The 12,433-nt window shown below is 42.1% G+C and overlaps 1 protein-coding gene across 4 annotated transcripts in view; it reads left to right on the top strand.

Moving 5' to 3' along the window:
• Positions 1 to 4,486: 4,486 nt before the first annotated feature.
• Positions 4,487 to 12,433, top strand: part of NKAIN4 (sodium/potassium transporting ATPase interacting 4) — a 197,818-nt gene continuing 189,871 nt past the window's right edge. The window contains exon 1 of one of the 4 annotated variants that reach the window (XM_033963604.1): positions 4,487 to 4,845. In XM_033963604.1, coding sequence (XP_033819495.1) covers positions 4,792 to 4,845 — 54 coding nt within the window. In that variant the 5' untranslated portion in view covers positions 4,487 to 4,791. Of the gene's footprint in view, positions 4,846 to 4,918; positions 5,118 to 12,433 lie in introns of those variants that run through there. The other 3 variants (XM_033963603.1, XM_033963606.1, XM_033963605.1) reach the window with 3 other exon arrangements.

Here is a 12,433-nt window from a genome sequence, read left to right on the forward strand (position 1 = left end):
CATGTCCGGACACCTTGACAACTGTAAGAGAAGAAATTATTACAGTAAAAGGACCTATTCACCTAAGTTTCAGGGGGTCTGACTTCCAAGTTTTAGCCGTACTGTATTTACAGGGACATACCCATGGACTTGTGTAGCTATCGATAGTGGGGCCCTTTCCAGGACCCATTTGTGGAACTCTTAAAGGGCTTTAGCTAAAGACTGGACCTGACTCTGGAGGATATCTGATCCCAGAGTAGCAAAGGACCCAGGATCTGGGTTCACAATGGGTGGTGGCCGACCGGACATGAGCTCAAATGGGGCTTAGATGGGATGCATCTAATCTGAAAAAGAACAGAAAGCAGCAGGACAGGCCAGGACAGATTAGTTTCTTCAATTCATTTTGTGAGAAGGGTCTTAAGAGTTCTGTTCATTCTTTCGACCTGACCAGAGCTCTCAGGATAGTAAGCAGCATATAACTTCCATTCAATTTGGAGAGCCTGAGCAGTTTGTTGGACAACATCAGCAATGAAAGCAGGGCCGTTGTCACTGCCTATAGAAACAGGAAGACCAAAGCACGGAATTATTCAGGAGGTGTTTGGTTACTTCCCTGGCGCGTTCAGTGCAAGTAAGGAAGGCTTTGACCCATCTAGTCAGGGTGTCTGTGAAGACTAGGAAGTGACTGAGGGAACGGGAAATGGGCATGTGGGTAAAATCTACAGACAGAACCTGCATCGGATTTGTTCCAATAGGTTGGTATCCAAGAGGTGGCAGTCATCTGATTGGGAATTTTATTCTAGAACCGACAACACACTGTCGGACCATATTCCGGACTAGCTGATCAAGGTGATTGATAAAGAAATGTCTCTTGAGAGTCAATTTTCATAGCGGGTTCTCCAGAGTGTGCCAGATCATGGCATCTTTTGACAATCGTGAGGGCCAGGTGTTGAGGAATGAATATGAGGGTACCCGCTGTGCTTGCGTTTGAAGTATCAGTGTGTGGGTCTGGATTGGCACTTGAATTGGCGCATATTTGTATCCACCCCCCTTTCAGGACAGACTGGCCCGAAAGAGTGCGGACCCAAGTCTGTTCCTGAGAAGTGTATTGGGGTGTAAGGGAGTCCAGAAAAGGAATGATGGTATACAGAGGAGCCGAAAGAGGGGGCAGAGACTGGCAGCTCGGGCTGTGTGGTCGGCAAGGGCATTGCCACGAGAGACAAGATCCATCACGCGTCTGTAAGCATGGCAGTGCATAACAGAAACACGTGAGGGTAGTTGTACGGCCTCAAGAAGGTCAAGAATGAGGGGAGCATGATGGATCAGGCGGCCGGAGGCTATAATGAAACCTCGATGTTTCCAGATGGCCCTATGGGAATGCAAGTTAAGGAAAGCATATTTGGAGTCAGTATATATATATTGCAAGACTGAGAGGCAGAGTGGCGCAGGGCAAAAGTGAGAGCATAAAGCTCAGCTTCTTGGGCAGAAGGGCCAGAAGGCAGGGGCCTGAGTCAGAAGTTTTTGGAGGCAGCGAAAAGACCGCTCCTGAAGTTGGGTCCAGACAAAAGGGGCTGAGTCAGCGCCTTTGGTGGAATCATACAGAGGATGAGCAATAGTAGAGAAATCAGGGATCCAGATGGGACAGTATCCTGCAATACTGAGAAAGGTGCTCAGAGCCTTGCAGTTATCAGGGACAGGGAGACTACAGACAGCCTGGACCTCGGTGTAGGAAGGGACCTGGTACCCTTGGAGATTTGAAATCCAAGGTAGGTGACACGAGGAAGGCATACTTGAAATCAATGTAAATATGGCCACAGGAAAATTTAAAAGGCAGACCCACTATCTGAAAGACTCAGATAAATAATAATAATAACAGTTTATATACCGCAATACCGTGAAGAGCTATGTGGTTTACAAAAGATTAGAGAAGGTACAAAATAATTGAACTTAAGATGTGTACTAACACATAAGAATTGTTCTCAAGCCCTATTCTATATCAGGTTCCTACCCCAAAGAGCTGACTTATAAAATTAAGCTAAATGCTGTTCTGGATCCACCCACTAAGCAAGGTAGTCTGACACAAGCGCTCTCTAAAGCAGCAGTCCCTTCACTATCAGCTGACTGGCAAAAATATTTACTTCAATACAAAAGCATTCCTAAAAATTACATTGTTATACCTAAACTTACATTTTTTATATACAGAAATACAAAACAAAGATTGGAATATACAGTAAAACTTTGGATTGCAAATAACTTGGTTTGCAAGTGTTCTATAAGACAAGCAATGATTAAATTTTAACTTGCTACGTCTTGCAATACACGTACATACAGTATAGAAGCATCACATTTTCACAACTGAGCCAATGGTTCCTCTCTATATGACGCTGCAAGAATGCAGTGACTGTTCCAAACGAGCAAGGGCTTGCAATACAAGTATGTATATTTTTGTACACTAGTGCCCTGGAATACAAGCATACTTTTGGAACAAATTGTGCTCCCAAACCAAAGTTTTACTGTACTCACAAGTTTAAACATTGTTCATTTTTATTTTTTTTTACAATCAACATGGGTCTCAGTAGAGACTTACTCCCCCTTCCTACAGAATTTCACAAAGGAGAGAGAGTTGCTTAAAGATCAAAGAGATCAAATTACAGATGTAGTCCTTTTCAGAATTTTTAAATTTAGACAAATAACTACTAAATTTGGACAAAGAACTTCTTTTTAGCATGGAATATAAGTTCCAGAAATCATATTTTTCGTTTATATGCATTTCTGAATATGCATATACATTTTATAACATAGCCAAAAACTTCAAATGCAAAACCACTTATCTGTTTCAGGAGAAACCACATTGGAAGTGCTACACACTTCATGGCCCTTATCAGCACAAAAGGAAAAGTACTCTCCTCTCATGCTGTGAACAACTGACAGTTTAAACTTCACTGATACATTTGAACAGACAGAAGTCATAAAGAACCCGGGATACTGCAGGACTTGGGAATCAGATGAAGGGAAGAATTTGGCAAGGTCTGAAGCAAGGGCAGTGCTGAATAGAGAGGGGCTATTTTTAAAGCCCTGGGGTAGACGGGTCCAGGTTACTTAGGAGGTTTGTCCAGTGGAAGGGTTTTTCCCATTGGAATGCAAAAATTGGCTGACTGGAAGAGGAACTGACAGCAAACGAATGCATAAAAACCTGACGAGTTATGTCCTCTTCCAGGGAGCCAGAGGGGGCCAGCCCACACCAAATATCGGCCATTCTAACTGGCACAGACAAATAAGGGTTGATTTGTTAAGTATAATCAAAGACAAATTCCTTTTTTAAAATTAGCTAACATATCAAGGGATCCCCACAGGTAGACAGACATCCCCCCATTGTGCAATGGAGGACAAAAACACTTCCCTGAATTCCTGGCCCCGCCCATCTCTGGACTAGGGAAACGCAGTACTAACAGGTCCACACTCGCTTCGTCCTCAAGGACGTCTCAGACACTCTCAAACACACAAAACACAACAGATTTCAGTTCAGTTACTCAACCAGAAAATAACAGTTCCTAGAATCCCTTTTCCACAACTTTTCAGCGACAGATCACGTGGCTTACTAGGCAGGAGACGAGAGACAGGATAGGGATGATCAATCCCCACTTACCAGATAGTGGCCACTCCAGGTACAGATACAGATACAGATTCTTGTACTTTAAACTGAGACTAGATAAGTCAGTTGAAGCGGTCCAACGTCCTGAGGTCTGCCAACCCCCCAAAAGGAAGGCAGCCGGCTAAGCAGACATATCAGCCGTAGGACCAGAAACAAGTGACCAATCGAGTAACCAGTGGTCAAGAGACCTTCAAGTCCCTGTTCAGGCGCCAAATGAAAGGTCACTTGGATACACAAAGTCAGAGGCGTGAAGAAAGTACAAGTTTTATTCACAGCATGCCGGGACTCTAGTGCAGTTAATAGCCTGCCTACTAGAGTGTCAGAAACAGGAAATACACGGACTTTTATGCCCTTTTCGCAAACTAATATATGCAAAAACTACAATTTTCATTCCTACAATCTCACTTGAGCATCTGAGTCCCAGCTGTCATTGGTTCTAATGATGACCTCAAATTCTGAAAAATCACTAATTATTCACCTTTAACATGTTCAGAAAAACTCTCCCAGCCAAGGGAATCATTACCCCCCCCCCACACGCCCCTCCCAAAACGCACAAACAGGAGGGGTTCCTGAGAAAGAGACAAACATTAAAAACAAAAAAAAAAACGCATGAGAGGTTCTGAATCTTAAAACTTTCTGTAGCCCGAGGAAGGATCTGCTCTAGCCACGTGCTGCACTATTTTATTTTCATTGTTTTGGAAGTTGCCTCGTTTTCAGAGAACGGAACTGCTTTGGAACATTCGGAGAATGGGGGAAGGGTGCGTATTTCCATTTGTCCCTTCCGTTCTGCTGTCGCCTGTGTTTGGCCGCTGGGGTGGAAGACACTGTACTGATTTTTTTTTTCCGGGGGGGGGGGGGGGGGGGGGCTTGAACTCCCTTCTTGAAGCAAAGCCAGGATCTCGCACACCCTCGTACGTTACTGTAATGCCTAATCAACGCCTTCCGTGGGCATTGCCCTTTTAAGCCTTGGCCAGGCTTCCCCTCCTCTTTAGTCCAATCCAAGCAGCGGAGTAAAGAGCATCTGTTCTCTCCCATCAGAGCCTCCACGGTGTGCACATTCAGCAGCAGCCTGGACCATGAAATTAGACGCATCCAACTAAGGAGAGCCTCCCCCCCCCACCCCCCGATTTCCACCTAGCAGTGAGAGCTGGGCTAGGGGGAGCATGGCATGCTGCAGTGCCCGCTGCACCCTAATATTTCTCTGCACGGTACAGCTGGTAAGTACCAGATTCCCTCTGACGCCCGAGGAAACGGGTCGGAGGGCAAAACTGCAGTCGGAATGCAACAGAGGAAAGGAGGTAGAACTTTACGGAAACGTGGGGGGGAAGATGAGGGGAGCCCCGTCTACAGCTGGCACCCTGCTAGGGCAGAACAAAGGATTGCTCCTTACCCTGATTAATGGCTGGGATGTGCCAGCAGCGCGATGGCAAAGAGCTCTTTGATCCTTAGCCCTCTTCGGTTGGGTATCTGGGTCACTGCTCCCGCCCCGGTAAGTTCCTAAGAAGAAGTCGTTGTGCCTCTGAACCTTTTGCATCATGTGGGAAGCGGGATCGAGGAATAGTGGAAAAGGAGCGGTTCCTTGAGCTTCAGAAAGGGGGGGGGGGAGAGAATAGAATCTGGAGAGAGAGATAGAGAGATGGAACATCAAAGGTAACCAATATCGTGAAGTTAAAACCAATGACACGCTTTAGAAACAACAACAACAAAAAAATCTACCAAAGACAGCTAGGAATGCAACTGATTGAAAACAAAAGGTTTATCGAGGGGTTTATTCAATAGGGAAAATAACGGGGGTGGGGGAGGGATCATATTTGAATAAGGCCCTTGAAGTCTTGATAAAGTTGTATTGTCTTTGCTCTGATGGAAACCTGCATTATCTGAGGACCTGAGGTGGATTTGCTTGTAGTGCACAAGGAAATGGGGCTCCTGAGACCTCTGGTAATGCCTTAGGTGCTCATTTTTGCATACATGTGAATGACTAAAAGGGCTAACAAAAGACTTGTTATTGTCTCATGAAAGTCTCTACAGCTCCTATCTGGAGATTTCCCCTCCTAGTCAATGGCCAATAGACTGCAGGGTTTCCCTGCTCTTAAAAGGGCAACGACTAGGGTTTATTTTCTAATCTATACCTATTGTGGCTAATTTAATGTAGTAGAAATTACCCAGTGCAGACATCTCTACATATTAGGAAGCATGCCTCAGAGAAGGTTTCAGTTTCTCCCACCCTAAATTGTTAGTACAGAATTTCAGTACTTTGAACATCAGTTTCTGCCAGTGCTCACACGAAACCCAAAGCATTGACATTAAAAGACAAAATGCAAGTTAAACTCTTCTGGTTCTGGTTGTTCTCTTCCTTTTGTTTTAAGGAGTTTTAGCTATGGCCTAATATTTGCCAGTCTGGAGCATAGCTAAATTGACTAAAACTCATCTATAAAACTGGCAAATTTGACCATGTTACTCCACTTTTGAAGGAAGCACACTGGCTCCCTATTACACACCGTATCACCTATAAAACCATTCTGCTGACCTTTAAAATAAAACTTTCCCACCAGCCTTTATATCTCGATAAGCTTTTCATCCCACAATGCCCAACACGTATACTGAGGTCAGCAGATCAGAAACTCTTGTTAATTCCTTCCATAAAAGATTTCTTTTACACTAGGAAAATAAACTTCGCAGTAGTAGCTCCAACTTTGTGGAATGCTCTGCCACAGCAACTCCGATTCGAACAACAACTTGATAAATTTAAGATAAGCCTGAAGACTTTTTTATTTAGCGACGCCTTTCCCTGTGTTTAGAGCATTTTTTTTTTCAATCTTCTTTTTTTTCAATCTTCTTTTTTTTCCTTCTTTTCTTATTCAGCCAACCGCTTTTATAAAGCGATCCCACCCCATATGTTTTACCCTCTTCCCTCTTTCTCCTTTCTTCTTCTAACATGTAACTTTCCCCCCCCCCTTTTCCCTTTTTCCCTCACTTTCAAGTCTGTCCAGTTAAACGTCCTTGGTGTGCACTTTCATTATTTTTTAATTATTTATCTTTTTAAAAATTTTTTATTGTAAACCGGCCAGATACTTGTTGATGGTCAGTATATTAAAAGTCAATAAACTTGAAACTAACATTAACTACCTTCTTTTAGTGACTTCTTGTATCCCTGAATCAATTGTGTGTGGCTTAGGAACTATGGGCTAAATTCGCAAAGCAAACCGATCGGTTTGTGACCAGATTTCCCTCCTGCACTATTCACTAATCTCTCTGCCGACCATGCTCCAATCCACGCATGCAAATGAGGGCAACGGTGTGCAAAGCAGGCAGGGACGCGATTCACCAAGCAAAACCCTGCAACACCGACTGGGCTGGCCGATCACAAACAAGTGACTGCTGAGGACCAGTTGCTCGAGCCCTTTCCGACTGGCTGCCTTCTGCCGCCCTACTCTCTGCCCTGTCAGCCCCGAACGCCTCCCGCTGCCCTGATTCTCCCGCTGTAAGGATTACAAAAGAATGCCTTAACTGGCAGTTACCATGCCCGTATTAGTAAATGCCTTTAGATCTCCTATTGTTTGCGGCTATGTTCCCCATTCAACTGCCCTGTGAGGTTCTCTCTGGAAAGGGTGGTGGTTGTGTGGAATGCCCCAACTCTCCCGGTGCCCCGAACACCTACCTGCCCCGACTCTCCCACCCTTCCCCGCAGTGCTAGCCCATGGTGTTAACCCGCAGACTTAAGCGGGTTAAAACCACGGGCTCCAAAAGAAGTGAAAAAAAGAAAAAAAAAAATCTCTGCCGGCCCGGAAGTCCAGTGCATGCGCAGAGCTATAGAGCTATAGAGCGATCCGGGCAGGCAGATGGAAGCGTTCCTCCATTCGCCCCCTTCTGCATATTTTAGTTTGGAGAATTCATCAGATCCTGCACGGATTGGTTCCAATTGGGCAGGTTCATGAATCTAGCCCTGTGAATGGATCAGGAAATAGAAACCACTGCAGGAACTTTAGAGAATAAGAAGCAAAAAATTTCACAGCAGGGTATTGTGGGGGAACTAGAACATGGTAGAAAACAGCTGGGTAGAAGTCTTTATTACCTGTTCAGCTTACAGCCCAGATTAGCAATTCATTGTATACTCTGAACTGCATAATAAAGATATATAACATAGTAGGCAATTATGAAACATAGTTATGCACACAATCAGAGCCATCCAATAACCCAGTTACAAAATAGAGATTTTGAGCCAATCCTGGATTTTTAATAGTCCCATTCTGGTTGCATTATGGAACTTTTGGTGCTGATTTCAATGGGAAGAATCAGGGACTACAAATATACACTGCATTGGAATATAAATTTAAAACCAGGACTGGCCATAAAGTCTCCCTTCTGAACTGTATAATTTAGCAACTCTGCACAATAAATCTAAAACATTAAATGCATAATCTTTACCAGAAATGAGAAAACAGACAAGATAAAAAACGCAAAGCAGTTTAGCTTGAATTAGTTTGCAGGTGAGTTTAAACACACCATAACAATTTACTGGTATATACACTTCTCCCCCCTCCGTATTCGCGGTTTCGAGTATTCTCAGTTTTTAGCTTGCTGGCTCCTCCCCCCAAGTTACATCAGCTTGCATAGAGAAATCACTGATTCCAAGCGTTTACAGAGAAAATCGCTGATTCCCAGCACTTTGTTCACTGTTTCGCCTCTCCTTTAGGAACAGGCCAGGTCTCCCACCATGTTATTCTCGGTTTCACCATATTCACAATGGTTTTTAATAGAAAACAGCAAATAACATATAAAAAAGTTATTCGCAGTTTTTCAGTATTTGCGATTCTGTTAATGCCCTATCACAGCGAATACGGAAGGAGAAGTGTACTGGAAATGTACAAACAGCATTCAACCATATCAATAAAAATGACGTACAGTACTTTCATTTAACTTATCCTGAGAACTCTATTAGTATTTAGACAAACATGCAGCTTCCTTACCTTCCCTTTTACAAAACCGTTGAAGCGATTTATAGCACCGGCTGGCACGCTGATTGCTCTGCGCTATTTCTGATGCTCATAGAGTTCCTATGAACGCTGGGAACACCTCAGAGCATTCAGCTCACCGGCCTGAGCTAATAACTACTTCTGCGGTGTTGTAAAGGCAGGAGGGGGTTAATAACTTGCACTTCTTTCTGAATGGAGTACAAGATCACCTGAATTATTATTTTATTTTTAATTTTTATATACCGTAAATCTACAAATCTAAGTGGTTTACACAACATACATACATAGAATAAATATAACATTAAAACATAGTATTCTTCAAGACATACAGTATTCAAAAACTTGAACAATGTCTAAAATTTCTGTTTTCAAGTTTCAAGTTTATTGACTTTTAATATACCGACCATCAACAAGTATCTGGCCGGTTTACAATAAAAATTAAAAAAAAGATAAATAATTAAAAAATAATGAAAGTGCACACCAAGGACGTTTAACTGGACAGACTTGAAAGTGAGGGAAAAAGGGAAAAGGGAGGGAAGTTACATGTTAGAAGAAGAAAGTAGAAAGAGGGAAGAGGGTAAAACATATGGGGTGGGATCGCTTTATAAAAGCGGTTGGCTGAATAAGAAAAGAAGGAAAAAAAGAAGAATGAAAAAAAAAACAAAAACAAAGAAAGAAAAAAAAAATGCTCTAAACACAGGAAAAGGCGTCGCTAAATAAAAAAGTCTTCAGGCTTATCTTAAATTTATCAAGTTGTTGTTCGAATCGGAGTTGCTGTGGCAGAGCATTCCACAAAGTTGGAGCTACTACTGCGAAGTTTATTTTCCTAGTGTAAAAGAAATCTTTTATGGAAGGAATTAACAAGAGTTTCTGATCTGCTGACCTCAGTATACATTACATTACATTACATTAGTGATTTCTATTCCGCTTGTGCCTTGCGGTTCTAAGCGGATTACAAGTTAGAAGACTGGACATTTCCAGTAGCATTGCAGTACATATAATCAAGAATGCGTTAAGTTACAATTGTTATTCTGGACTTTTCCAGGATAGATTGGTAGTAGATAGTAGATAGTGATAGGTTGTTTAGACGAATAGAGATAATATTGTCCGGATTCTGTTGTTTAGACGAATAGAGCTAATACTGTCCGGATTCGAGGTGTTGCTGGTGGTGGTGTTAGGGTAGTCATGAGAGCATTTTCTAATACTTTTGTGAGGTTATGATGATGGGAAGTGTTTTTTGAAGAGATGAGTTTTGATTTCTTTTCGGAATGCTTTAATGTCTATTGATTTGGTCAGTAGATTGGTGATGGTAGTATCGATCTTTGCTGCCTGTGTCGCTAAAAGGCTGTCATATAGTTTCTTTCGTCGTGTTCCTTTGAGAGGGGGGTGAGTGAATAGGCTCTGAGTTCTCCTTAATCTGTGTGAGAGGTTACGGTGTAGTCTGTTGTTTAGGTAGCTGGGTGCTGTTCCATGTATTACTTTGTATAGTAGACAATAGAATTTGAACTGGGATCTTGCTTTTATTGGTAGCCAGTGTGAGTCTAGGTATGCTTTGGTGATGTGGTCATATTTGCCTAGTGAGTAGATGATTCTGAGGGCTGTGTTTTGAACTGTCTGTAATTGTTTTATCATGTAATTTGGGCATGATAGGTATAGGCTGTTACAGTAATCTACAATACTCAGTACTAGGGATTGTACTAATATCTTATATTGATCTTTGTTGAAGAATTTTCTTATTTTTCTTAGGTTACGTATTGTGAAGAATGCTCTTTGGATGATTTTGTGGATTTGAGACTGCATTGTGCAGTTTCTGTCTAGTAGAATTCCCAGGATCTTGAGTGTGCTTTGCATTGGGTACTTGATTGTATTTACTTCTAGTTCTGTGAGAGATGGTTTTTTTTCCCTTTCCAGTAGTACGAATTTAGTTTTTTCCGAGTTCAGTTTTAGTTTATGACTTGACATCCATTTTTCTACCGTTTCCATTATCATTTTCAGGTGGTTTGTGGATAAGGGGTCTTGAATATTAAAGGGGAGGAGGATAGTTATATCATCTGCGTAGCTGAATGATACTGTGTTTAGGGCGTCTAGGGTTATGCCTAGGGATGCTATGAAGAGGTTAAATAATATGGGTGACAATGGTGATCCTTGTGGTACTCCACATGGGTTTGACCATGGGTCGGATATGTGCTCTTTTGATTTGACTTTGTATGTTCGTGTTTTGAGGAAGCTTTGGAACCATTTGTGAACATTACCTGAGATTCCTATTGCGTCTAATATCTGGAGTAGTGTGTGATGGTCAACTAGGTCGAATGCCGCAGAAAGATCGAGTTGAATGAGAAGCAGCTTGTTTCCTTTGCTGAGGTGTTGTCGGGCAATGTCTAATAGTGATACCAGTAGAGTTTCTGTGCTATGGTTGGATCTGAATCCAGATTGTGATGGATGTAGTATGTGATGGTCTTCAAGGTAGTTGGAGAGGTGTTGTGTGACAAGGCCTTCTGTTATTTTAATGTATAGTGGGATTGAAGCGATTGGTCTATAGTTTGCAGGATTGTCTATAGGACCTTTGGGATCTTTTAGGATAGGTGTAATTATGATTTCTCCTAATTCCAGTGGGAAATGACCTTCACTTAGTGTTGTTTGAAGCCATAGTGTGAGGCTAGCTTTAAATTTGGTGGAAGCTGTTGCTAGTAAGTATGAGGGACAGTTGTTCAAGTCACATGAGGATTTGCTGTATTTTTTGTAAAGCCTGTTCAAGTCTGACCATTGTATCTTTGGGAAGTTTGTCCATATCCTGTCTGCTGGGATTGCTTCGTCTGTTTTGGGATTGATTCGTATTTCTTCTATGTTGATTCTTGAATTGTTGAATGTGGATCTGGTTGTGATGATTTTGTGTTTGAAGTGATCCGCTAATTGGGTGGCTGTGGGAGTTTGGTTTCCTTGGGTGGCGAGAAATGGTTTGGTATCAGTGAGATTTCTTAAGATGTCAAAAAGTATTCTTGTGTCTGGTTTTTCGGTGCTGATGAGTTTGGAGTAGTAGTTTTTTCGTTTTTCCTTCAGTTTGGTATTGTATTGTTTGATTAGGATTTTCCATTCATCTTTGATGTGATTGTGTTTTTGTTTTTTCCATGTCCTTTCTAATTGTCTGCATTTTCTTTTTAGTTGTAGAAGTTCGTCGTCGAACCATTTATTAGATGGTCTGTCTATTTTGTTTTTGTTTTTTATTGGAGCTAGTTCGTTTAGTGTAGATTCACTGAGGGTCCGCCAACTGTTTATGAATTCTTTGGGGTTGTTGGGGTCGATTTCGGGGTCGACTGTATTCCAGAATTTGTGAGGTTCGATTTTCGGTCTGAATTTGATGAGTGTTTTCTTTGGGATGGGTTTGTTGTTATTTTGAGCCCAATTGATGGTGAATGAATATTTGAAATGGTCTGACCATAGAGTAGGGTGCCAGGACCCGTTTGAGATGTAGATGTTTTGTGTGTTTTGATTTGGAGATGAATAAGCTGCTATATCGAGTTGATGACCTTTTTCGTGTGTGGGTTCTGGGTTGAGAATTTGATAGGATAAAGTGTTGAGGTATGAGAGTATATCTGTTGTTTGTTTGGATGATTGATCTTCTAAGTGGAGATTTAAGTCTCCGAGGATCAAGTTATGTGTGGAGGAGAGTGAGTTCTGGAAGATGAATTCTTCAAGTTCTTGTTTTGAAGTGTTCCATTTACCTGGTGTAATGTAGCAAATAAGACAGTTCAGGTTTCCATTGAGTGATTTGTCAGATATTTGGCAGGCTAGCAGATCAAGATAAGGGGTGGAGTGTTTGGTTAGTATGTCGATG

The sequence above is a fragment of the Geotrypetes seraphini genome, chromosome 11, assembly GCF_902459505.1.
Source record: "Geotrypetes seraphini chromosome 11, aGeoSer1.1, whole genome shotgun sequence".
NCBI classification, from domain to species: domain Eukaryota; kingdom Metazoa; phylum Chordata; class Amphibia; order Gymnophiona; family Dermophiidae; genus Geotrypetes; species Geotrypetes seraphini.